The sequence below is a fragment of the Melozone crissalis genome, unplaced genomic scaffold (assembly GCF_028551555.1).
Source record: "Melozone crissalis strain CALT ecotype California unplaced genomic scaffold, PUWL_Pcris_2 ptg000045l_1, whole genome shotgun sequence".
Taxonomy (NCBI): domain Eukaryota; kingdom Metazoa; phylum Chordata; class Aves; order Passeriformes; family Passerellidae; genus Melozone; species Melozone crissalis.
This window is the reverse complement of record NW_026535823.1, coordinates 26015693-26039092: the sequence shown is the minus strand read 5'-3', so window position 1 is coordinate 26039092 and position 23400 is coordinate 26015693. Positions and strand designations below refer to the sequence as shown.

General features: G+C 41.7%; 1 protein-coding gene across 5 annotated transcripts in view; it reads left to right on the top strand.

Annotated features, from left to right (window-relative positions):
* LOC128943327 (BEN domain-containing protein 5-like) overlaps nt 1–23400 on the top strand; it is an 877269-nt gene that overhangs the window by 512073 nt on the left and 341796 nt on the right. For 2 of the 5 annotated variants that reach the window (XM_054286230.1, XM_054286229.1), the window contains exon 1: nt 10983–11242. The exons of the other annotated variants lie outside the window; for them this stretch is intronic. In XM_054286230.1, coding sequence (XP_054142205.1) covers nt 11023–11242 — 220 coding nt within the window. In that variant the 5' untranslated portion in view covers nt 10983–11022. Of the gene's footprint in view, nt 1–10982; nt 11243–23400 lie in introns of those variants that run through there. 5 annotated transcript variants of the gene reach the window in all.

Here is a 23400-nt window from a genome sequence, read left to right as displayed (position 1 = left end):
TTATTGACTACAGCGTTAGCATTTTCCAGATTGGCAGACAAATTGCCTTGTAGGAGTGTCTATGCATATTTATACATCATCCAAAGGTTAAACGATAGAATATATTTTAATTGCCTAGAGATAACTTTGCAAATTATATCTCTGGTACCAAAACTTCTAAACTTAAAAGACGAAAGTTAAGCACTGAAGCCCATATTTTTTTCCAAGTAAATAAACCACTCAGCAGTACTGATTACTGACAGTCTTTCACTGATGTTAATTAAATAGCATCTCAAAGATACAGCTGCCATTTTAGGCACAATTTTAAAATAGTGGGAATTCTAGTTTTCTTCTTGGTCTTCTTAAGCATGGCATTTATATTGGTCTTGCTATTTCAGAAAGGATCACAATCAAATAAACCCCAAAATGTAAAACAATTAAAGCAAGGCATTCATATGTAAACATTTTTTCCACTTCCATTTGCTTTAAAATCTGAAGGTATAAAAAACTAAATCCCCAAAGAAGCTAAAACATGTAATGTGCTACAAGAGCACTGAATACACTCACTGAGAATATTTTTCAGAGAAAACATAACCTTGGAGCTATTTGAGTATTTAAGAGAAAATCTAATTGCTACTTACATTTTTTACTTCCCACTTCAGCAATACTTTTCTCTCTAGAATACAGACCCCTAAAGAAATTACTCAGGAATAACAAGTGTTCTGCAAATTTGCTGATTTACAGTGACTGCTCTTATATATGAGCTCTTAAAATAAGGTTCTGCACATGGATTGGGGCAATCCAAGTCACAAATACAGGCTGGGCAGAGAATGGATTAAGAGCAGCCCTAAGGAGAAGGACTTGAGGATGCTGGTTAATGAGAAGCTCAACATGACCCAGCCATGTGTGCCTGCAGCCCAGAAAGCCAAACCTATCAAGAGCAGTGCAGCCAGCAGGTCAAGGGAGGTGATTTTAGATAATGTTTAAGGTCCCTTCAAACCCAAACTGTTTTATGAGTCTATGAATGTGAGTAAATTCAAAGTAGTTTGCTCTCGGTGGGAGAAATAGATGACCCTGCAGTAGCTTAGTCACTTACTGTGCTTTTACCTTTACAAGTGATCAGTAAGAACTCATCTGGAGTGCAATGCATTGAGCAGGAGACTAGGAGACAGATGCATCCCTCTCCTGGACTAGACTAGAGGAAATTATAGGTTTTTAGGTGAAATAAAGGATTTTACAAGTAGAGGTGTAGAGTGGGAGGGCTGAACCCCTTCAGGCAAATGGGGGAACCAAAGCCAGGCACCTCCCTTGCCAGGCAAGGGTCCCAGCAAGAAGCTTATCAATTAAAAATGGGAGATATCACTGTGGTGATCTCCTGGTCTTGGTGGACTTTGAAAGAAATCTCCCTTAGTCTATTTCTAAAAGGAACTTTGTATCTGCACCTGCCAGGAGTCAGAATTTTAGGCTGTTAAAGTAAGAATATGGAGGTGTCTTTTTTCACTCTTTGCTCCAGAGCAAGATGGGAGTTACAACACTCTGTGCTCCCTGTTTCCGTGGATGGGGTTTTGGCAGCTTCCACGCTGAGCACAGATGGTATTTGAGATCTTGTACTGAGACAGCCCTGCAGGGTAAGCAATAACTCTGTCAGTTTTCCTGGATTGTAAAGCTGCATACAGATATCTGCGGTCCACCAGAGTCCTTGCTACATCCAACCTCTGAGTTCATTTTGTTACATGATGTGAGGGCAAGAACGGCTATTATCCTTGTTCTTTTGGTTAACAGAGTCAAAAAAAACCCCAAAAGAAATGAAACCCATGAGAGCTGCCAGGAGTGATCTTAGTGAGAAACCATGAAAATACCCTTGAGGTGCTGGTGGACAGGGGCTGAACATGGGCCAGCTGTGCCCAGGTGGCACCTGGCCTGTCCCAGCAATGGCGTGGCAGCAGGAGCAGAGCAGGGACTGTCCCCCTGTCCTGGGCACTGTGGGGCCACACCTCGAGTGCTGTGCTCAGCTCTGGGCCCCTCATGCCCAGAGTGACACTGAGGGGCTGGAGCCAGCCCAGGGAAGGGCAGCAGGGCTGGGGCAGGGTCTGGAGCACAAATCTGGGGAGGAGCAGCTGAGGGAGCTGGGGGGGCCCAGCCTGGAGAACAGGGGGATCAGGGGAGATCACTGTCACTGATCACTGTCACTGTCACTTATTACTGTCACTGATCACTTTTCTCTGTCCACATCTCAATGGACAGAGGTTGTAGCCAGGTGGGGGTCAATTTCTTCTGCCCACAACCAGTGACAGAACACTCTGATTGCACCAGGGGAGGTTCAGATTGGACATTAGAAAGAAAATTCTTTACTGAAAGGGTTGTCAATCCCTGGACCCGGCTGCCAAGGGAAGTGGTAGAGTCACCATCTCTGGAGTTAATTAAAAGAGGTGTAGATGTGGTGCTCAGGAACATGGGTTAGTCGTGGGCTTGGCAGTGTTGGGTTAATGGCTGGAATTGATGATCTTAAAGGCCTTTTGCAACCTAAATGATTCTGTGATTCTCGATTGTGCCTCCATGTCAGAGGCAGGATAGATAAGGGAGTCTACTGAACTGTCATTACTTCTAAAGAAATGTGTCAATTCATCACTTCTCATCACTGAAAATTTATCTAAAGCATCATTAGCTTACTTCCCAGTCAGTTAACCATTGAAGCAGAATCTTGAGCAACTGCACTGGGGTGATTCCTTTTAGCCCTTAAAAAAATTCAGATTTCCTTTGCTTTGTGGTCTTTTCTCTTGCATTTTTGGATAAAAGCTGAAGGTATGCATTATATTTATGTTCCTTAAATACTGTGATATATTCTCAGAAGTGCCCCCTTTTGCTTCTATTTAAATCCCCACCTATCTTATCTTTTCTGTTTTATTACCTCTTATATGTACTGGTAAATAATAAGAGAGGGAATTTGGAAAATATAGGCCATTTGAAAGAAATTCTGTGTGTATCACATCAGAGAATTTGAAAGATTAGAGAAATATTTACAGCTCCCAAAGACTCAGTCTTTAGTCCAAGATTTAATAAAGGGATGGACACGAGCCCTGTTTGATCTCGCTGTTCTGGAAGGACTGGGTTTGCAATATTTTCTGTATTCAGAACAGTAAAACTACTTCTGATGAATTTAGCAAAGTTTGTATGCAGCAGTGCCCCAGACACTTTCTTATTTTCCTTGACATTATTTTTTCATCAGTTTGGATGGTGTAGTATCTGCAGACAGTGCATGTTCCAAATATTGGATTGCTGTGTTTTTGCATACAAACCTTGTAAAGGAAAAGAAATACCAGACTATGTGTACAAGCATCAAAATCTGATTATATGCAGGATTCTAATCTTAATATCACACTATCCTCACTGAAAAGCATTGCAAGAATATTCCAATTCATATTCTGAATGGTGTGTTTCTCTCTGCAGTCATCTTGCAGAATTCTTATTCCTACCAGGAGAAAATCAGTATACTGAACTGAATAAAAATGTATACATTAAATTGCTTATTCAAATGTCCACCTTTGATGTTTGCAGATGAATTCAAGCAGGAAGCAGTATAACCTGAGCTTTGTTCTATTGATACAAGAGGCTAACGTGAGTTACAAAACAGGAAAGAATGAGAAGTTGCTTAATACACTGGAAATGTGGAAAAAATGCAGATTTCAGTTATTAGCTTTCACAGCTGTATTTGCATAGAAATATACTAACGGCTGGGTGACATTTCATGCATGAACTTAATAGAGCATCCTTAAAAATATTCATGTTAGAAGAGTACTTAAAGGGAACCTCGAATTCGAACATTCCTGTCTTTGTTTAAAAAAACCCCAAACCCTGGTTTCCCCAGGGTGTTCCAGTGTAAGGTATTTCTTTATGAAACAAAGCTTTCTTTGTTATGAGGAATTCTGGGACAGCCTAGGAAAGGCCCTTTTTTTCTGATCACACTTTAAAAAATATCCTGATTCCCCTGAATGTTAAATATTATTGAACAATAGATGTTGCTCAGGCTTTTGTGGAAAATACCAGCAAAGCAAGAAGACCCTTGAGGTTTCAAACACCTCTTGGATTATCAGTTTCCTATGCCATTTTCTATTTTGAGGGAACACCTTCCTTGTAAGTGGGACAAAGATGAATGCCAATCATCTACACTGTGTGAGATAAAAGGAGTTACTCTGCTTTGAAAAACTAGAACAATTCTTGGAGGGGTCTATCACAGTTACCCCCTGGTATGAATTTTTGAGAGCTGGGTCACAGCAATTCCTTCCAATTCACATTTGCTTGCTGTGTGTTGTTGTTTTAGTTTTTTTTTTAATTCACCTACTAGAGCAGACCAGGTGCAGCTTCATTTGTAACTCATAAATGATAAATATGTCCGGTTTTATTTAGAGTGGAGAGGTTCAGAGAGCATAGTGAAGGATTTTAGATTAGGGAGCACTTTCACTTGCCAGAAGTTTCAGCTTTCATTTTCTGTTCTTTTAATTTAAACATGATTATTAACAATGCACAGCTGAGGAAGGCACTTTCCTGAAATATTCCAAGGATTATTCCTGCTCTGTTATCTCCCTTTCACCTTCCACAACAGGATTTTAAGTGCTCGCATTAGTTGATGTTCTTCAGAAGAGCAGCTGGTCCATTTCTGATTGTGACTTCCATCAGAAGTAGAAAACTCTACCTTCTTAAGTAGTGAGATGTGAGCACTAAGTCCTGGGAACATTTTCTAAAAACTCAACTCACTTTATAATGAAATATAAACCAGTCTTGAAAGGGATTAGAAGGAATATGACAGGAGTATAAATTAAAAAGCACTGCGTTGTGAGAACATCTATTTAAGCAGTTTTGACTCTGCCTTCACTCAATCCAATTCCTGCAGCTGCTGATTGTCCAGAAGCTTCCAAAACTGCAAGAACCATCTCTGGAGCCTGTCCACGCTCTTGCTATAATCAGATTTCTAAAGGAAAGTGGGAGTATGTGGAGGTACCTTTTTGGAAAAAACGCAGTCCTGATTTTTAGTAGCTGACCTCCTTTCCTTCTGTGTCTATCCTACACTGCTTGTATGAACCTCTCAAGCAGAATATCTCTCTGCAGAAAAGGGCTGCAGGATCATTTTCCCTATCAGTATGAGACACAACTGCTCGTTCAAGACAGAACAGTGCTGCACAGATGTGAAAATAGAAAACCAAAATGAAAATATTATGAAAAAGGGTCATTAATATCATCTTAGAGGATCTGTCTAAACCATAACATAATCACAGGCAGTGTCTAGTAATGATATTTTACACTGAAGCCCAAAGGTTACAAAAAGACTTTAGTCTTTGCCAAAAGAAAGTCACTTTTTCATCTGAAGTGCAGAAGGAATCAAATTTTTGTGGTGGTGCAAAATCTATGTATGTAAAGCTACTTTTAGAGTCGTATTAGTAAAATGTCTGTCAAAAGTCAGGGGAAAGTCTGGTTTATAACAGGAAAGGGCAAATCTCAAATAAAATTTCCAGTTAGAGTGCAAATATATAGGCTGAAGCCATCAGTGGATGGTAGTAGCAATAAAGATCATTTGGGCTGCAAGAGCAATATCGTCTCCAGAGCAGCTTTTGCAGACGGTGGCAATGGCACCTGAAGGACGCGTTTTACAGGTGAGTCCGTGCACGAGTCAGCTCACACAGAGCCCTCCCTGCCCTCCTCACAGGAAAGGAGTTTATCACGTGGAAACCAGCATTTTACCTGAGTGCAAAAGATGGCATTTAGCAGGATTTGGAATGGTGTACATGAGGGTAGGAGCTGAAAGACACAATGTTTGAGAGTCATTTGCAGCTCCAGCGAGGGCTGGGTGAGGGTGGGGAAATGGCTGCTCTCACTGAGGAGAGATGGTGCCGACTGGCAGCGTCTCCTGGTTCCTGTTGACTTTCTGTGGGCACGTTTAACCTGTAATTTGGAAGAGGAAAATACAGTCTGGCACACATTCCTGAAGAGTTGCCAGTCCCAGATCTATCCATTGCATAGCCTGCCAGAATGGGAAAGATAAGTACCTTACCGACCAGTATCCACAGCAACAGACACAGGAATTTTAAATTTTTAATACATATAAAGACCCAAAGACGATAATTACTTTTTTATTTTCCAATTTTATAATAGTAATAATGACCTTTAGGTCAGGAATTTTCAGCAGTTAAGGACTGTCTGGCTTTTTCTTTGGTCCTTGGTTTCTCCAGCCAGTCATTAACAGTGAGAAAAGTGCCTTCTCCTGTGGACACTTTGGCTTAATCATTACCTTTTCATGCTACAGAATGCACCAGCTGGGAAATAAGTGTCTCCTGTGCCAATGGATCCATGAAATGTGCCTTGGGTTTCATTTCTTTGAAAGAATATTCTGTGGGGGTGTGAGAGTTTACTGTAAAAGATGATTGACTAGTATCCACAGCCCTGAGAAAAGTTAGATCACTCTGAGGAATTGGGACTGAGGATGGTTTAAGGCCATAGATCTCAAAAGATTAAATCTTCAGAATTTATCTGTGTAATCTAGGTTCCCTTACTCTTGGTAATGGAGTGCTTCGGAATGATATATGGACACAAATATTTTCTTATCCATCTTCTAGGATCACACAGGAAAGGACCTTTATTTTTGTTTGCTTGTATTTTTATATGTAATCACTGTGATGCTGAAAGCATAGTGTGGTGACAGTGTCTCAAGAGTTAAAATTTATTTTCAAATACAAAGGGGAACAACCCTCTGGAATGCTCCATCTGGGTAGTAGATTCCCTCCTTCCAACCACCCTCTCTCTTAAAACACCTAGAAGCTGTATCTGACTTTGTTCAGAGGAAAATACATTTATACATGGAAATGACTTTGTCTTGCACTTCATTGTATGATAAAAAATGCAAACCATGGAATGGAAGTATCTTCTGACCACTCTACCAATCACGTTCTTCATAAAAATTACCCAGACTGTGAGTATATTGTGTGCCTGAACATATATAAACCTTTGAACACTCTTCAGTTCTTGTGCCTGTTAGCTGAGTTCTTCTTTAATCTGTATGACTTTTAATGCCATTGTTCCAATACAGTGTTAACCCAAAAAATTGTGACTATATCTTTTCTTCAAGGTATATTTGAGCTTGAAAACAATTGGGTCAGAAATGCACTACCTGAAGAACAAATAAGAAGTTTAGAAACAATAGTTTTCTAAACCACATATTCAATGTGTAGGGATTCCTATTAGTAGTCCAATGCATGCTTACTGCTGAAGAGTCAGGTAGTAGTGAAGCACCTCCACTGGGACATTAAAAGAAAATGGGAATTTCTTCTTTAGCAGATTTAAAGTCAATATGGTGTCCTTTGAGAATTTGGTGCTAAATATGCAATAATGTGAATGATGAGACTAATTTTAATGTTTTGCTGGGAAAAGAGATTTGGCACCTGCATAACTTTTATCGGAACTATTAGCTTTTCATTTTCTATCTTTAAGTGAAAACACAGAGTGCACATGAAAGCTGCAGACATTCGCTTTTGCTTGAACGCTTTTTTTACTTTTCAAGAAAAATAACACCAGCAAAATATAAGTAGTGTTCCAAGAAAGAGCCACTCAGGAGTCCCACAAGGGCTGGGACTGTGTTCTGTGGTTTTTCCACTCTTGGAGTGACAGTATTACTTTCTCAGCTGAGGCTTCATTTGCATTTTGAAAGTACAACAATTTACTTCTCAGCAGGGCTGTGCTGTTTCTAAAAGGCTGGACTGGCTCAGGGATTTAAATCCAGTAAGGTTCCAGTAATTCCCTTTACAATGAGTTTTAAAATCTATACCTTTAAAAAAATTCTGCACCTTTAAACTTCAAGCTCAACTCCATGTTAAAGCAGCTGGCTAACCATTAGTAGAAATGGGAAAGGTCCAAAAGACAGGAGTGACAAGTGACTTGTGTTTCATTCGCTGCTTTAATGGATTTTTCCTCAACTTCACAGCTAACCAGTGCAGATTATTTATAGATTTTAAAGCCAGAAATTAACACTGTTCCTTGTAGGCAGAAGAAAAAAAAAGTATGCAATCATTATTAATTCTTTAGCATTATAATGCCTTCTGGCTCAACGTGTGTGCAAGGGACCAAGAGTAAACATGCATTTATCATCCCAACCCTTATCTGTTCCCAAAAATGTCCTTCAGTGGAGAACTGTGAAACAGCCTGCCTAAAGGATTTGAGACCTTTTATTTTTTTGCTGCTGATGCAAAAATCTTTACAGTCTTTGCTGTAATTGAACATTCAAACGTAAAATAATCTAAACACCAGATTACAGTGTTCCTTTTCCCCAAAGCCCCAACCAACCAACCAACCAACCAACAAACCCACTATGATGCTAACTGCCTTCACATGAAGCCTTTTGGTTTCCTTTCATTGAGACAAATTATCCAAGCATTCTTGGATACCCAAAGAGATCTCTCCCCTTCCAACTCAAACAAATTTTTCAATCCTGACCTTCTCTTTGTTTCCTTTTATTTCCAGATTTACCATTGCTCTGAGTTCCTATTCCCTAATAGAATTCAGCTGTGGGGGGAATACAATCCTGGCAGGAGGCAGCCTACCCAATCCCTCACTGGCCACTGAACTCAGTAGAACAAAATTGTCCTTCACATCATTTTACCAGTGTCCATGGAGGAATTCCAGCAATCAGCCTGTCCTGTCATCTCTCTGCAGCTCCCTGTACCCCACTGTAACACGAGGCAGAGGAGACAGCAGTGATACAGCAGCTGCTATTGTTTGATCAGCAACACAATCCTTGCTGGAATTTCATTTCCCTTGCAGACTTGCTACTAGAATACATTTGTCATCCATACTTTGTAGCAGAGTTATATTTGCCTGTAATTACACACGAGTCTGGCAATACTTTATTGTTAACATAAAGTACTGCCATTTAAATCCCCAGTCTTAAACTGGAGTATTTGCAAAACTCTGTAATTGCTAAAATAATAAAGCTGCCATTACTGTATGGGAAGTTTGCAGCTTGTTGGGGAAATACTTACATTGGCTTAACTACACCTGTATAGATTCCTTGTGTTTTCATGTACTGTTTAAAAGAGACAGATTTCTGCTGGGCACAACCAGAAGTTTCTGGCACTGTCACAGAATGGCTGAGGTTGGGAGAGGCCTCAGGAGTTCCCCTAATCCAGCCCCTGCTCAAGGGGTTGCCCAAGACCATGTCCAGATGCTTTTGAGTTACCTCCAATGAGAGAAACTCCATCAGCTCTCTGGGAACCCTGCCAGTGCTCAGTCAAAACTAAACTCCATGTTTTCCAGCTTGTGGTCTAACCCCATGTAGGAGGAAGTCTATAAAAGATAATCAGGAAAAACAAGCACAGTGTGGTTTTACTCAGTGCAATGGGCACAGATAGTACTGCAAATGCCCAGGGATATGAAAACCCACAAAAAAGATATATTTTGGTTTCATTTTGTGTTGGTGTTTTGCAAACAAAAAACTGGTGATGCCCTTCTCTCGTACTCATTCTGTGATTTTATTTCTTTTTTTTTTCTATTTTTACATTACATAGTTCTCCCCATGTGATTGTCCTGTTCCTAAGTCTGGCTGGGTAAAACAGACCTCAGGACTAACAACAGCAATATGAATTTGCTCTGAACCTAAAGCAATTTTGCCACTTTACCCTTTTCATACGCGAACCTCAAAACATCCATATTTTGTATCTAAAAGTCTCCAAAAGTTTGGGAATTCATGATAAAACGTGCGACGTCTCTAAGCCTTGTTCTGACACCTGCACAGTATTTCTCAGCTCTCTGTGCTCTTTTGGGAGAAGACATGGGAATGATGGAGTGCAGGTGGTTCTGCATTCCCATGAGGACCTCCATGTAAAAGCTGATGCTCCAGTGCCGTTGCCAAGTGGCAGATGAGTGTGGGGTTCTGTTGTCAGCCCAGGAAGGATCCATTCTCCTCACACAGCTCCCTCCTGCACCTTTTTCCTGCATTTGCTGGCTCTGCCCTGGCCCTCAAAACAAATCCCACTGTGTGTCACTCCTCTGTTTCTCCTCCAAAGGTGATCAGAGCGATGGAGCACCTCTCCAAGGAGGAAAGACTGAGAGATTTGGGATTGCTCAGCCTGGAGAAGGCTTCAGGGTGACCTTACTATGGCCTTGTAGCACCTGAAAGATACTTAAGAGGAGAGATGAGGAGAGACTTATTACAAGAGCTTGTAGTGACAGGACAATGGGGAACAGCTTCAAAATGAAAGAGTGCAAGTTTACATTGGCTATCAGGAAAAAATTCTTTAGGGTGCTCAGGCTGTCCAGGAAGTCATGGATGCCTCATCCCTGGAAGTGTTCAAGGCCAGGTGGGATGGTTGGATGGTGCTTGGAGAACCTGGTCCAGTGGAAGCTGTCCCTGCCCGGGGCAGCAGGGCTGCAACGAGACCATCTTTAAGGCCTCTTCCAGCACAAACCACTCCATGATTCTCTGGAACAAAGCCTTTTTCTGCGGTACGCGTGTACGGAGTTCTCAACCTGGGGGTATAAACACCTTCCCGAGGCCCTTCTCGGGGGCGAGATCGTACGGGGGAGGCGGGACCCGTGTCCCTGGCGGAGGAGCCGGGGCAGTGCGGGGCTGTACGGTGGCGGCCGGCAGGGCGGGGGCCGTGAGGGGCAGCGGGTGGGGCACCGTTTGTGTGGAGCGGGCACCGAGCGGGGGGCCGTACGGGGTTGTGTGGGGCGGGCCGGGGCCGAGCGGGACTGTGCGGGGCGCTGTGTGCGGCGGGCACCGAGCGGGGCCGGGGCTGTGTACGGCGCTGTTTGCGGCGGGCCAGGGCCGTACGGGACCGTGTGCGGCGCTGTTTGCGGCGGGCACCGAGCGGGGCCGCGGCCGCTCCCGCTGCCCCCGCCCGGGCCCGCCCCGCTCGCGTCGCTCCGCGCTGGATTGCTCGCGCCTGGCCGGCGCCGTCTGGGGCCCGGCGGGCGGCGCGGCCAGGCCCGCTCAGCCGAGCGCAGAGGCGGCCGCAGGAACAATACGGCGGCGGGCGCGGAGCCGCGCGGCCGCCCCGCACCATGTACGCGTTCGTGCGGTTCCTGGAGGACAACGTGTGCTACGCGCTGCCCGTGTCCCGCGTGCGGGACTTCAGCCCCACCTCCCAGCAGGACTTCGACAACCAGAAGGTCTACACCGTGTACCGCAACCCCGAGGAGGCGGCGGACGAGGACGACGAGAGCCCCGGCGAGTGGGGCGACCGGCTGCTGCTGCACAAGGCCCAGATCCTGGCGCTGGCAGGTGAGGGCGGGCCGGGCCGCGGGCGGGGGGCGATGCCGCCCCCTCCCCGCTGAGGGAAGGAGGGAGGGAGGGAGGGAGGGATGGTGGGGGGCGAGGGCCGGGGGTGGGGAGGGGCAGCCCCGGATCCGTCAGGGGGCCCAAGGCTCGGTTTCCAAAATAGCCGCGACCCCCCCGTGATGCCCCCCCCGGGGAGGGGGGCGGTGGAGACTGAACAAAAAAAAAAAGAAAAAAAAAGTTTAGGTTTTCGTCTACGGCTTATTTATAGTGCATGGAGTCATTTGTGTACCTTTGCAGTTGTTGCCAGTTTTGAGGGTGTTGTTTTATGTCCGCTTTGTTAGTTTAAGTGACTTCACCAATAGTGGAACCAGACCTCCAGGTACTCCTCGTGTTGAGCGTGGGCTTGGCTGCCTTTGGTTTGTTTCGTGTTCAAAGATAACAAATGTCTCCAAGCTCAGAGGGCCAATTCAGGCGTATGCTAGGAAATAACCCCGTGTTTTGGCCATCTGAAGGTGTTCAGCCCCGGAGAGATAGTGCTGTCAGGACATTGCCCCCAGATAGTGACTCTGGCACAGTGTTTCCTTGAAGACTTTGTGCAAGTTTCCTCGCTGCCATACTCGTAGTTGACATAGAAAGGAAGTTTGGTGGTTGTAGCAAATTGCTGGTTAGTGTGGACTTGCCCAATAGGCTTTTGAAAGACTTTAATGACCATTTGAAATGTCAGTCTGGGCAGCAAAGAGGACACTGGGTTGTTATCCTGACTTTTTCAGTTTGGGCGAAGTACTGGTTATGTCCATTTCCCCAAATATGGAATGGGCTAAAAAAACTCTTTTGTTTAGTCTTGAGCTCTTAGAAGGCAGTGCTGAGCTTTGATGTCTAAACAAAGTAACTTGGTGTTAAAGTCACCTAAAACTGGTAATTTTCTAATTTTATTTTTAGAAGTTATCCATTCCTGAGCCAGTTTAGACTGGTGGTGGCCCAGTTTGTTCCTGGCTTAGCAGTGACTTTCGCCATTATCCTGTTTCTAGTATTGCCATAAACAAATACGTCAAAAGAACCAGGAACAGCCAAACACGAGTTCCCTGCAAAGCCTTTCCAGTTTCTGAGTATTTGCAACACCAGAAGTTCAGGAGGACTACTTAGGCCATGACTACTTAGGCCATCTAGCAGAGGAGTGGATTCTCCTGCTAAGTTTTTGTTGTCCTGTGCCAGCCCACGTTTTGGCTGCCCTGCCTGTGGCAGAGGAGTGTATGTGAAGTGTTTCTTGCATTTTCCCTGTCGGATCCATGGAAGACAACAATCCCAGTGCCCAGGGTTGGCATGGTCTCTTCCCACAGGCAGCATCCCATTGCACTTCACCTTCCTGTGTCCCTCTGGGGACCTGCAGCAGCAGTGCCCTTTCAGTTCCTCCTCTCTGTCTCAACACAGCTAAAATGCTCCAGAGAAATATTTAGAAATGATATTTGGATATATCTGACCTTTGCTCCCATGTTGGGTCCACCAGGTTGCCTCAGTTTTCCAGCAGCAAGTGCTTATCTTTGCCAGTTCCCTTGTTCCAGGCAGAGCCTGTGTCTGCCCAAGATGTGCCCTCCTGAGTTTTTCTGTACAGTTTCTCTTTGTTTCATGTATCTTGAACCAGAACAAACCAATATACACTGTTTCCTTTAGAGAACAAGATTTGTTACCTGTGTTAGTGATTTGCACTAATTGCTCTCAAGAGGTTCCAATTTCCTGTTGAGCCAGGAACACAAGGAAACACACAGCTGTGTTTTTTACAGCTCTCACATCTCAGTGTATTCTGACTAGATCTGGGTTTTGCATTCTTGGAAAAATTCTCACTTGACACCAATGAGTCTTTATTTCTCTTCTTCTTTTCACCCTGTACCATGTAAGAATACCTTAGGTGAATTCAACAGAAGTTGTATACCAAGGGTCACTTCTAAAGTCGTCGTTTCTCCCCAAAATGTTAATATTGATGTTTGGTTTTATTGTGGTTAAAAACCTTGGAGGGAAAACTTGGTCTTCATGAAGACATCATAGCACAATTCTTGCTTTATAGTGACCAGCTCAGATTATTACAAGTTTTTGTGGCAAACATTGCAAGTGTAATGTTATACAAACTGCTTATTTAGGTAAAAATAATTTTGCAAGTCTGCAGTAACGTTTCACATACCAGCACAGAACTTTTAATTCTAAAGGTTTTCAGCCTGTCTCAGTAATAAGGAAAATAATGTGTATAAAGTTGCTTTTATATTTAAAATATACATAGTTGATTTTGAATTTTTGGAAGGAACCCTTAACTGCACAAACCATCAATGACTTTGAGGGTTTACTGCTTTGGCCTGAGATTTCCCCATTAGGAAGAGGCTTCAGGATCAAAGTTATGCTACAGATATTAAATTAAATTACAGATATTAAAACAAACAGACAACAAAAAAGAATAAGAGGGGAAAATGTGTTTTTTGAGCCTGCAAAGTGTTCTTTTACAGTTTGAATGGTGACCAATTTTCTTGCATGTAAAGCTGGTCAAGTAAACAAAGTTCTAGCTTTTTATATATGTTTTCCTGATCAAACAGTGTCCATGCAGTGGAAATTAGTCATAGTTTGATAAACAGATCCATTTGTTTTTCCTTTCTGGCAACTTGAAGAAAAGAAGGAAAGAAAGAACACAGATACAAGACACAAATTAATGTTGTTTTTTTCTTTTGAAAAGAGTTTTCCTTTCCTATTATGTCTAAAGAAATTTAGATACCTTTCAAACATCTACCCTTGTAATGTAGGAATTCACATAGGCCTAAGTACAGGTTTATGCCCACAATGCAAAGCTTTATTGAAGCGCTGGTTGTGTGAAGAGTTCATAACACAATTGTCGTCTTTTGAGAGAGTCTAGAAGGAATTCTTTGATCCTTTGTGCTGAGGTTGGATGGTTGGAAGCCAATGCACTTGTGAGGGATATTGTTTCTGCAGAGCTGAGAGCGCTGCTCTAAAGGCATCATGAGTTCAAAAATGAAAAATAAAAGAGGGAAGTGTGTAGGGACGTGCTCAGATCATCAGGTAGTTGTGAGAGACGTGGTATGTTGTGGGGATAAATGCTGTTGTGTTTCATTCTGTGGTGAGTAGTGTGATAGTCTTAGAGGGTACTGTAGATGAACTCTGAGCAGCTGTGCCTTCCCCTGTGTCCCTGTGTGCAGGCCTGGGAGCTGCTGGGATGAATTGGCCTGGGAACCTTCCACTTTATCAAAAATTAGCCAAAGACTGGGGCTCAAACCAGGAAGGTTGACTGACTCAGATAGCTGTAGACCTTCCAGCCACAGAAGGCCTGTTACAGTCAGTGTCCCTTGCCTTAACAAGTTCACCATTTGGCTAGCAGCAGCTGATGCTGTGTACTAATAAAGGAATAATTTTTCTTGCCTCTTGAATGGAAGATGGAGCTCAGCAGCCTGGAGTTTGACTACAAAGCAGTCTTGAGGTGATGTTAGCTGGTCTGTCTTGTTGAGAATACAAAAATAGCAGACAGCTTTTCAGGAGGAGCTTGGGTCTGTCTTCCTGATCATCCCCATCCTTCCTTTTTCGTCTTTTCTGTCCTCTCCTCAAAATGTTCCAGAGCTGTTTTTTCTGGTCCCTCTCCTTGACACACATATGCCACTTGCAGCTTTTCCACACTTGTCTAATAGTCACTAGCAGAATGTTATCTCTGACCATATGCATCTTATAGCAGCATCATCTTTAGATGACTCCATTGGAGCTTTTTCTTTCTTTTCTAGGTGGTGAATATTAGGTATTCTTTTCTAGGTGATGAATATTAGGATGAATTGAGTTTCACAGACTTCTGAAAGTTCCCTACTTCAGGCTATGTTTGTGAACAAGTTAATAATGACTGTCTTCTCCTAGGAGGTGTTCTTTCCTGGCTACAGTAACTAATTGTGCTCTCTAGCTGCTGCCCTCAACATTTCCCACCCACACTTTCATAGCAAACATATCTCCATCAGATTCTCACAGCAATTCCTTAGCTGCCCCAGTAAATGTGTTAATACCTGGAGCATCCCTATCCTTTCTTGCCCCTTTATAAAATGTTATGCTTTACTTTTTATTGGAGTAGGTTATGTGGGTTTTTTTTGTTTTAAGAGCCTGTGCAGCTCATGGTGAGATGTTACTATGTATTTCAGAAGGATATAAAATATCTGTTCATAGAAAGATTTTAAATTAGATGATTCTAGGACAGAGTTTTGAGTAAGGTTGAGTGTTTCAACTTCTTAGTGTGTATCCAAGCTTCTTTGCTATGGAAAGTTCATGGAGGAAAGACCCTTTGTCAAATTCTGGAACACTGAAAAATTTGCAATAAGAGATTTATCAAGAATATACAAAATTTAGGTCAGGAAGTTGTCTTGATGTGTAATATTTAAATCCAAGCTTTTATTGGTATTTCCATAGTCTTGGGCTTCTCTGAGGATTTTCCTCCTTGCCTGATTCAGCGTGGGGAGTTCCTAAAGCAGGTCCTGGCTGTGGCCACTGTCTCCATGCTCCATCAATGTTCCTGCATGCTCCATATGTCCCATTTCCTTTCCCAGGGCAGTCGGTGGGGTGAATGAGCCATTGTGGTAGGGACAGCTGGCTCTTTGTTCCCAGGGATCTCTGGGCCTGTCCCCTGCTGGGATGCATTGCTTGGATGGTGTGTGACAGAGACCTGGGGAGAAATGGCACCAGGAAAAACATCAAAGCACCTGCAGGTGCTTCTCAGGTGATCCCAAAGATTGTTCTAATTAAAGAAGTTCCAGGAAGAGGTTGTAGGAGACCTCCCAGTACTGGTAGTGGTTCCTCACAGGCTCTTTTTAATTAGTTTGGTTTTTCCTGGACTAGTTTGGGAGTACTTGGGATGAGCTGTGGTGTCACCTCCTGTGCCTGTGCAGGTCCTGCCCTGCCAAGAGCCCACTCCAGTCATTGGCAGAAACTAAGCCCAGCAGTTCAGGCAGTGCTGAAGTAACCTTGTTCAGAATAGCTTTTTTTTTTTCATTTTTTAAATTTTTACTGTGGTATTTGTCATGCATGGCCTACTTTGTCACCCTTAGCTGACGTGCTACTGCTGTGTTTTACCTTTTCAGCAGGTGAAAGCTGGCTGGATGCAGAGGTTCAGCAAATCATTTTCTCTAACAGAGTAACCAACTGCTTCACACTCCTAAATATAGTCCTGAACACAAGTGTGGCAGTATTCATGAAAAATATTTAAAGCTAAATTTCACACTCATTTCGTATTTGATCCATTTCTGGTTTATTTTTAACTCATGTAAGATGAAGAGTGGAGGAATTTTTTCCCTTCTTCTGAATTCTAGTGTAGGACCATCTCTGAGCTAGGAAGGACTTCCACAAAGGCACAGTTTGTGGGGTCTTTTTGGTGTTGTTTGTTTTTTCAGTGTTGAAGCCTTAATATGGCACATTGACACAAAGCTAAATGGCAGCAGCAAAAAAATTTTGGAACTCTTAAAACTGTAACTTTTAAGTCGTGATTTGGAGTAACACTAATGAGAGTGGTGATGTCATCAGCAGGCTAAAATGCCAGTAAAAATTGATTAAAAAGCTGGGATTTATCTGTGCAAGAAGATCTTGCACTTATATTTAATTTCCTCATTTCCTCTATTACCCTGCTTATTCTGAATATACATTTTTTTGTTTGTTTTGTCTTTAACCCTTCTCAACTGACCTGCTTGTTCCTCAGTCGCGTTTTCTTTTTATTTTACCTTAATAGTAAGAAATCATCTAATTTATTTTTTGTAACATAAAGACATACAGGTGACCTACACTATTGTTGTTTTTCATGGTCTTAGTATTATGTTGCACCACTTAACATCACTTATACTTGTAAATGTTGTATAAGCTCAGCCAGCATACAGTAAAAATATGAAATTCAGGATTTTAATAAAATTGACTTCAAAGATAGTATGGTTATGGTAGCTATGGTAACTAAAACTAATTAAAATAGGCTAAAATTTGCAAGAGAGTGAAAAGGGAGAAAATGTAACTTAATGGTTTTGTTTTCATAATTTAACAGTAAAACATTTTTTCCAGTGTATTGCCTAAGTGCCAGTCAGTCAATTATTTGTGTTTTTTAAAGAATTCCTTTAAAAATAGCAGAGGCTGAACCACATTGTCATTTTCTGTATGGAAACTGAAAAAATGCATGAATCTACCCTGTATTTCCATAGTGAGCTTATTCCTTGGGCAGGGATGTGGAGGCTTCCTGGAGTGTTCTCTGCAGGCTGCTGCTTTACCTGCTGGGCAGCATCTCCATGGCTTTGTGTGACCATCAGATCATCACAGGGTTTGTTCCCAGTATAATTGTACAGTCCAATACAGATGGACTGGTGAGGGCAGCCAGATTGACAAATTATAGCTGGCATTGGGATTGATGAGCTCTTTAAATGAGCTTTTGAACTTCTAAAGAAATACATAGCTTTTGTTATAAATATTTTTGTTCAAGTTTTTGAAAAGTAATGCCCATAGTTGAGTTTCATGTGTAGGTGCAGAGGAAAGATGTAAAGGATGGCATTTTCACATCCTGCTTGTTTTCAGGGTTTCTTTTAAATGTGATGGTAATGCTGTATTAGTGTTTCAGAAAGGATTAAGAGAGTTGTTCTATAATAGCTGTAATCCTTTGTGTTTGACATGTGCAGAGTATTGTACAAATATTAACAAATCTGTACAACACTTCAGTGAGCTAGATGGGGACAGTAAGATGAAAAGTTTGAATTATTCAAAGTCAGTATTTAAGTAAATATTGGATCCAGGATTAAAACTATCCTCAGTGTTGTAGAGAGCCTGATTTCCTGTTTCTCAGAGTAGTCTTTTCATAACTTGATTGTCCAGCTCCATGTGTTTGTGCTGCAGCCAAGTTCTGGTATCACTGAAAGTTAAATGAAAGGGAGAGTTTCGCTGACAAAGAATAATGGCTGGTTTTAGTTGTGATAGTTTGAGCTGTGTTGCTTTTGGTTAATTATTTTTGATGAGACTTTGTGTTCACTTCAGAACTGAAAAATAGATTTTCTATTTATAAAGGAAATTAAGGAAGAAAATACATGTAGGTTTTTCTTGTGGCAAATATCTGGGCTGATACTCAAGACTGCAGATCTGAACAATCTGCTGATAAGTGAGCACATGCAAAAGGAGAATGTTACAGAATGCTTGAGTGTCCTCATGTGCATTAGAAATTTGACTACAAATAGGTGGCTATATCAATAACTGTCACTCCTACCAGATTTAGACTGGGTATCTCAGTTGTTCCACTGGAAGAAAAATTGCATTGAGACCTCAACACTATTTGCTTGAGTAGCTGGCATGGTAGTTTGTTTTTTTAGTTTTAGTTTGTTTTGGGTTTTGTGAGAGCAGCAGCAGGTCCATGCCCTGTGCATTTACTTGTGTTACTGCATTAAATATTAATGAGCAAGAGCCAGACTTGATGTAGGACTTCAGAGAGGATTTAAGAGGTTTATATAATCTGTGCTCTGCTTCTGTAGGATTTTGGCTCCTTAATCTTTCTCTCCCTTCTTTAGTGCCTTTGTATGGAGCAGGTGTGGCTTTCCCTCCATCATCAGTGAGCACTCCTGGTTCAGGCTCCTGGCACATCATCCTTCTTACCCATCATCTCTAAACCTGTCAAGCAGTGGTTTAAGACCTTTCTATCTTGCCTTACCCCAGTTTGATTAAGAATTATTTTCACCCTGTTTCCTATTCTTCAGACTTTATTGAAATTCACTTCACAAGATTTAGCAGCCTTTTGGGCCAGTTCCTCAAGTGCATGTCTTCACCTTCCTGTGCTTATCAGCCCTGCCTGTCACAGTGCTGCTTGATGTGTTGTTCTTCCCACTCTTCTTTGTGCTCTGAAGACAACCTTCCAGTCACTCATTTGTGTGTTGCTGTCATTTGCTCTTTTTGGTGAAATGCTGCAGAACAACTTAGTTCTTAAAATTTTGGGAGTGATACAAGCCCAGATGATGGCATCTCTCAGCTCTGCCTTTTTATTGCTAACTTTTCTCACATTTTCTGTCAGCTTCCCTTTCTGACACCCTGAGCAGAAATCTTTTTCAGCTTATGCTTAGGATGTCCCAATGTATTTTCCTACAATTTTTGTCCATTTGTCTTGAACTTGGAGTCAAGAGGAGGAATAATCTTGTTTGTCATTCCTAACCCAAAATCTTGCTGTCTCTTACATATTCCTCATCTGCTTTGTTGCTTACACTCAGCTCTACCTTTATGTCCAACTAAATATATTTCTGAAGTACTTTCACTGTGCCCAGTGTTTATTTCTGGAATTTTTTTCTCTGTCCTTCCAACAAAGCTGTCCTCTAGTCTGCAAAAAAAAAAAAAAAAAAAAAAAGAGCAAAACCATATAGTAAATTTTACTATCCAAATCCTGAATTGACTGTGCCAGCACCTGGTTGACCCTGCCTTTGCACACTCCTCCCTTTTTTAGCTGTATTGATTTTGATGGCACCTGTCCTCATCAAATAACTTCTGCTTTTCTGCTGCTGTCTGTTGGCCTGTGTTTGTTACTGTCATTCTCAGTTTCTTCTTTGGTAGTGGTCATAATCTCAGTGTATTCCTGTGAGGCACATTTCTTTTTGCTTTGTATCCTGAATATCTCCTGAGCCTGCAGGATCATTACATTTTCTGAAATATCATCTCTTCTTCCTCTTCCAGTCCTCCTTTAATGTTTGCATTAAATTAGCTAAGAAAGTAATTTATAGTTCTTTTTTTTTCCCAGCTTCAAATAAGCTAGGTGGCTTTTTAAAAAAATTATTATTACCATGCTGTTTTCCTTCTCAGTCACAGCAGTACTGAATATTGTTTATTTGTGTGTAAGTGGCACTTAGGAATCCATGCCCTGTTGTGCTTCGTGTGTTTGCTTTGGTTCTTATGCATCTTTTGCTTTTCCTGGTGTGTAACCAGTGCACAGCCTGCCCAGGCAGGTGATCTTACCTTCTCTGTAGAGGCAACCTGGCTGAATCAGAACCAAAGCAGCTCAGTGCAGCAGTGTGTGGGGAATCTTGTGCAGGTGTTGTCCATATGTGCTGGGTGCATGCCTGGAAATGGGAAGGCTGATGGTAAGTTTTTTCATCTGTCAGCATATCATTTTTCACAAGGAGTGGAATTTTTTTGAAGGCTTAGGGGAAGGACGAATTCTGTTCAAGGTTCTTTCATTTTATTACTGTAAGATTTATGGCATTGCCAAGCCCCTTCTTTGGACTGATACCAGACCTGCCATCCCTCATCCATTTGGAGTGCAGAGCTCTCTTCCTTTATTTTTCCAGCTTTCATTCCAAAGATGGAAAAAAAATCAGCATTTGAACTCTTTTTTGAAGGGATTAGTTTGTTCAGTCCTTTTTTCTAAATTAGAAAGTAAGGAATGCTTTAAGGGGACTTTGAGATTTTCATAGTTTTACTTTACATCCCACAATAGAGTTTTCAGTTTTAGAGCACTAACATATTTCTCCTTGCATTTAACCAACTCCCTGCCCTCTTAAAGTTGCTTTCTCTGCCTCAGTTCCCTTCCCCTCTAGACTTGAAGCTGTCACCTTTTGGCTTGGATCCACCCATCCTGACACTGGAATGAGGGCCTCATTGAAGAAAGCATTCCAGGAACACTTTATCCTTTGCTAGTTGATAGAGATTTTTAAATGCAGAGTTGCTTTTTTGGCTTTTCTTTCTTTGAGCACTGAGCTGAGGCCAAGTGTGTTCCCAGGCACTGTGGAATTCCTCAGCAGTTCACTTTTTCCTGACTGCCTGTTCCCAAAGCTGGATGGGGAGGGACCCTGTCATGTGCCCTGGCTCTTGAGCCCTGTGCCTCAGCACCAGGAGGAGCTGGCTGCCAAGATCTCTCCAAGTCTGACCTTTTCTTGGAGCATGGTTATTTCAGCATGCTTTGCTCTTTATCTTGAATCACAGAATGCCAGGTTCTCTGTGAACAAAAGCAATTTTCCTAATTTACATGTGTCTTTCAGAATGTCCCTTCTTGAAGAACAAGGGGAATCCATTCTTGTATCTTGCATTCCACCCTGCATATTTTGTTATGAGTGCCTAATTAAGTATGTTAAGTGCTAGTTCTCAGTAATTGATATCACTGAACCACTCATTGCATATCTAGGGAAAACAATAGACACAACTTTCTAACAAGCTGATCATAGCCACCTAGGGGAAGGTGTAATTTTTAACTTCCAGCAAGGTTTAAATGACTGGGAACAAAGTCCAGACAAATTATTTAGGTCGTTACAAAATGAGGCTCTGAGTTGCAACGCTTTTAGGCTGCCCTTCTCTTCTGTAGCCTTAGGCACTGAATTGGAGCTTGTGCATATATTTGGTTCCTATCCTGGTTTTCTTCTGGCTCAAAATCACAGGTGCGTTGTTTTTTGCTGGATTGTCCTTTTGTATCTGTATTTTGTTTGCTGCCACAACAAGAGACAGAGAATCCTAAAGAGAACTGCTATAAATGCATATTCATGTTTCTCCTACCCTTCCCCCAGTCTCCACTCTCTCCCTCCCACCCCTTCCCAAATTCCATTAATATTTACAGAGCAAGAGCCAGAACTCCAGCATTAATCTCAAATTCAGGATGAGATTTTTCTGGCTCTATCTGCAGCTAATGCAGAAGACAACAGAGGTTAGAAATGCACTTTAAAAAAAAAGAAAAAGAACAAAAGGCCTTTTCATATTCAACACACTGGATGGATTGTGTTAGGTATAAATAAGCTTTCAAAGACCAGAGCATATGTAAAAAAATATTACATGTATTGTTGTTGGAAGGCAGAGGAACATTTATTTGCTTGCTGAATGCATTGAAAGTTCCTGAGCTTTAACTTATATAAACTCATTGTTTCTTCAAATTTTGTGTGTGGAGAAAACAGTTCCTTTTTTCGTCTTACTGGTTCATGTACAGATAAGCAGTAAAACAAAAAGTCAAATGAACAGAAAGAGAACTGTGTTGATAGTTACGTGCCAGCAATGTACAAACTAAGCATTTGTAAGGGGATGTCTAAACAAACTTCAAAACCAGTGAAGTTTTGCAAACATAAATTTTATAAACAAACTGAAATTGAGTGGAGTGAAGAGAATGAAGAATTCAGATAATTTGCATTTGTTCTCTTTGACCCCAAACTAAATATTTTCTTTCATTTTCATTGTTAAGTGCACAGAATGTGTTATTAACCATTTTGAAATGACTTTAAATCCAAAATCAAAGATAAATATTACTATTCTTCCACATTGTTTTTGTTTCAATGTTGGTTTATTTGCTGGAAAGTATGTGCTGACTTCTGTAGTCTGCACAGGCACTTACTCCTCTGTGAGCCCTGTCCTTGGTTGTTTCAAGAGTCTCTTTTCCCTGCCATGGGGAGGATACCTTGTGTCCCTGTCCACTTGCTGTGTGGTTCTGGCTTCTGATGACCCCAGTGAGTTCTCAGCAGACAAATTGGTAACTGTGTCAAATAAGGGATTGTGTCCATCTGGTTGTGAGGCCAAGGGTTATTTCAGAGGACAGAAGCTGATCTGAATTCTTTAAATGAAGAAGGAGGTCATCGGCATGTCCTGTGGAAGATGGTTTGGCAAAGCAGTCTGGAGAAGCTGGCTCTGCAGTATCCATGTGCTGTTCTTCCTCCAAGGAATTGAGAGAACATAATTCAGCAAAGGATTCCTCAATCCATCCAATACCCCAAAATACATAAACACAGAAAATGTTGGTGGTTTTCTTTTTTTGCCCTTTTCAATATGGATTCATTTATTCTTAAATGCCAAGAAAATACCAATACCCATCAGTCTATCCTTTAGTCTGGAAGTTTGTATTATTTGTTTTTTTGGGAAGGGCTCCCATATTTTCTTCTCATCTCTCTGGCATTAGAATTGCCTTATCTCATTTTTCTGATGAACCTACATTTTCCAGATAAATGAAAACATAGGGGTTTATTTTTCAAAACTGAAACAGTTGGATTGCCTTTTTGTGTTACTGGGATAAGCATCCACGATGCTCTGGGGAATGGAGAATGATCTAAAATAAGCCTAGCTGTTTTTTGTTGTTTATCTGTTTCTTTTTGCATCTGTCTTAGTATTTATTGCTACCATCTGCGTTTCATTTCAGGTTGTCTAATGTCTCATTCTGCATGTTCTTTGCCTATTCTTTTTAC